This window comes from Corapipo altera, unplaced genomic scaffold (assembly GCF_003945725.1).
Source record: "Corapipo altera isolate COAL_440 unplaced genomic scaffold, ASM394572v1 77001, whole genome shotgun sequence".
Lineage (NCBI taxonomy): Eukaryota > Metazoa > Chordata > Aves > Passeriformes > Pipridae > Corapipo > Corapipo altera.
Genome location: NW_020886152.1, coordinates 1 through 2,818, shown reverse-complemented (window position 1 = coordinate 2,818; position 2,818 = coordinate 1). Strand labels below are relative to the sequence as shown.

Genomic DNA, 2,818 nt, shown 5'->3' with positions numbered 1-2,818 from the left:
TCGCTGTAAAATTATAGTGAGAATTTTTCTTCTCTCGGTGTGACCCGGGCACATCAGACCTGTTGAAAGGTTTCCTGGTGTGGGCTGGACCTGTTGAAAGGTTCTCTGGTACCTGGACCTGTTGAAAGGTTTTCCAGGAGAGAGTCAAACCAGCCCTCAGAGGGTTAAGGGGGAGAAAGACATTAACCTAAGCTGGGTTAATGACTGAGGCAAAGGGGATGACACCCCAGGTTGAGTTATATGGGGATTATTCCCTCCTGATAGTTATCCTTGGTTTAGAACTGGTTTTTGTGGGTGCTGTCTTAGGCGTGTTCCTTAGAGCAGTGCCAAAGCAAAAATCAGCTATTCAGAAATCTGTAAGTGAGGTGATAAAATCTTTCCAAGAGTCAATGAGAACTTTGCAGGACCAGCTAGAAAAAGAAGCTATTCAAAAATCTACCAGTGAGGTGATAAGGTCTCTTCAAGAGACAATGAAGGCATTACAGGAGCAATTAAGAAAAGAACGCCTGCAGTTAGCTGCTGAACGTCAGGCACTGGAGAAAGAGAGAGAGATTAACTCATTGCTTCAGTCAGCCCTTCAAGATGAGGAAGAACAAAATGAAAGGCTTAAAAAGATACTGGAAATGAAAAATTGTGAATTGCGAGACATTAATTCAAAATACCCTAAACCGCTAGATGTTAACAAATCCCTGTACCCCTCTGGGGAATTAGAAAAGTTGAAGCAAAGTTACCCGGAAGACGAGGTAATACATATGCGTCCCCTCATTAAAACCGAAACCACTGGCCAGGGGGCAGATCGGCAAACTACCACACGAATTACCCGTACACGAATTACCCGTACACGGGGGAAGCACTGGCCAAAATTCAAGAAAAATACAGTCGTAAGGCCAGTGAATCAGAGACTGAATATGTGTGGAGGGTGTCCCTTACAGGAGGGGATCGGATTTTGTTAAGTGAAGATGAGGCCAGAGGATTTTGGGGCCCAGGGGTCTTCCTGACCACAAATGATAACCGAGTACCGTGGTCCTTGACCCAGAGAGCTGCCTACTGGGCAGGTGGGTTAGACCCTATAGAAAGGGGAGATCCTTACACGATTAAAACACCCACAATTGGCCACATTGTAAAAAGTGTACAAAAAACTGCATGTCTCCAATTAATGCATACAAAATTATTAGACCCACAACGAAATTCCCCAATGGAACTCGAGGCGGATCCACAGAGATTTCCAGTCTTAATTCGAGGTCTGCCTGATGCACTAAAAGTTTATGCTAAACAATTTCAGGAGCGCATAAAAGCAACCCCCAGACCTAGAAGAAGGGGTGCTCCATCAGGAATAACCTGGTTGGAGATAGCCCAAGAATTAATAGCTACTGGTCAGCAGCTGGGGCTCTCTGGTAAGAGTGGCCAGAGAATACACTGCAGGAGGGCAGGGAAGGTCCAAAAACCTGCCTCGCCAGGTATTTGTCAACAAAATGTGTCATCTAGTGGGAGAAAGAGATACAGTTTGTGGGTGGAAGGTGTTGTAAAAGGAATTCCTGGAGAAGTGATGGATAAATTACCCACTGCTAATTTAGAATACTTGATAAAGCACTGGGATAAGATCAAAGAGCACAAGGCACCCCCTAAGGGCAGCCCCTCTAAGGAGTCCAACACCGTGATCCCCTCAACCTCTCCAAAAACCGGACTAACCAGTTTGACCAGTTCTGAGTCAAGAAACTGGACTTACTCCTCTCAAGTAAATAAGCCAAAAAATAGCCAGTGGGTTTATGAGACAAAGCTTACAGAAAACAACCAGGGAGATTTGGTAATCACTTTTCCTCTCGGCCCTTTTAAATCTCTAGTTACATTCGTGGTAGACACGGGTGCACAGGTCTCAGCACTCCAAACTGAAGCTGCTACTCAGTGTGGCATTAAACCAGACAAAAAAAAGATATGGGTCACTGATGCTTTTGGCAAATCCCGACCCCAGTACACTGCTCCAGTGAAATGCTGGTTACCTGGAGATGAGACAGCCACAGAAACTATCATGATTGTGGGGCCATTACCAGCTAACATCCTGGGGTTGGATCTGCTAAAGGGGAGGGCCTGGACAGACGCCAGAGGGAGAGAATGGGTGTTTGGTCTCCCATCCCCCTCTGTCCGTCTGTTGAAAACTGCTCCAAGTCTGCCTCCTTCTAAAATAACAAATGTAAACCCCCACCCACTCCCTTTAGGAACACGTGAAAACATTATCCCAGAAACTGCAGAACTGCAGGAGCAAGGGGCAGTAGTCCCTATACACTCACCATGGACAGTATGGCCTCTCCATAGACCTAATGGGCAGTGGCAGCTGCCAGTGAGTTCTGACACTGGCTCACAAACAGCTGCTGTACATAACAAAGCTGAACTGATTGCCCAGATTGCTGATGTCACCACAGGGGACCAGACTCAGACAAATACTATCACCCACTTGGAAAACCTGAAACTTCAGATTCCCACAGAAAAAGTAACAGTGTGTTTTCCCCCTGACACCTTGGCCACCCTAGAGCAAATAAAGATGCTGAGAAGTAAAAAAGAACTCCAGCATGCCCTGAGTTTATTTGTTTTTTGGAGAAAACATGTTCCAAACTTCTCTATTATTACTGCCCTAGTGACATTATGCCAGATAAGAAAAGGAGTTGGATAAATAGATAGTTCCTTCTTTTTAATAATAGGTCCATAGTGGGCCAGATTTCTTTTTTTTTTCTGCAGGAACCTGCCAGCAGATGAAATCAAACTGCATGAAACATGAGAACATGAAGTAACAAGACTGAAGAGTTATACTGTTGTTGTTGTTTTG

At 45.1% G+C, this 2,818-nt stretch overlaps 1 protein-coding gene across 1 annotated transcript; it reads left to right on the top strand.

Moving 5' to 3' along the window:
- The first annotated feature begins 376 nt into the window (after positions 1 to 376).
- LOC113941043 lies at positions 377 to 2,735 on the top strand. Its single transcript, XM_027632207.1, is given in 3 exon segments — positions 377 to 791; positions 794 to 2,143; positions 2,570 to 2,735. Coding segments are annotated over 3 exon segments (1,848 nt in total). The 5' UTR covers positions 377 to 389; the 3' UTR covers positions 2,666 to 2,735.
- The last annotated feature ends 83 nt before the right edge of the window (positions 2,736 to 2,818 follow it).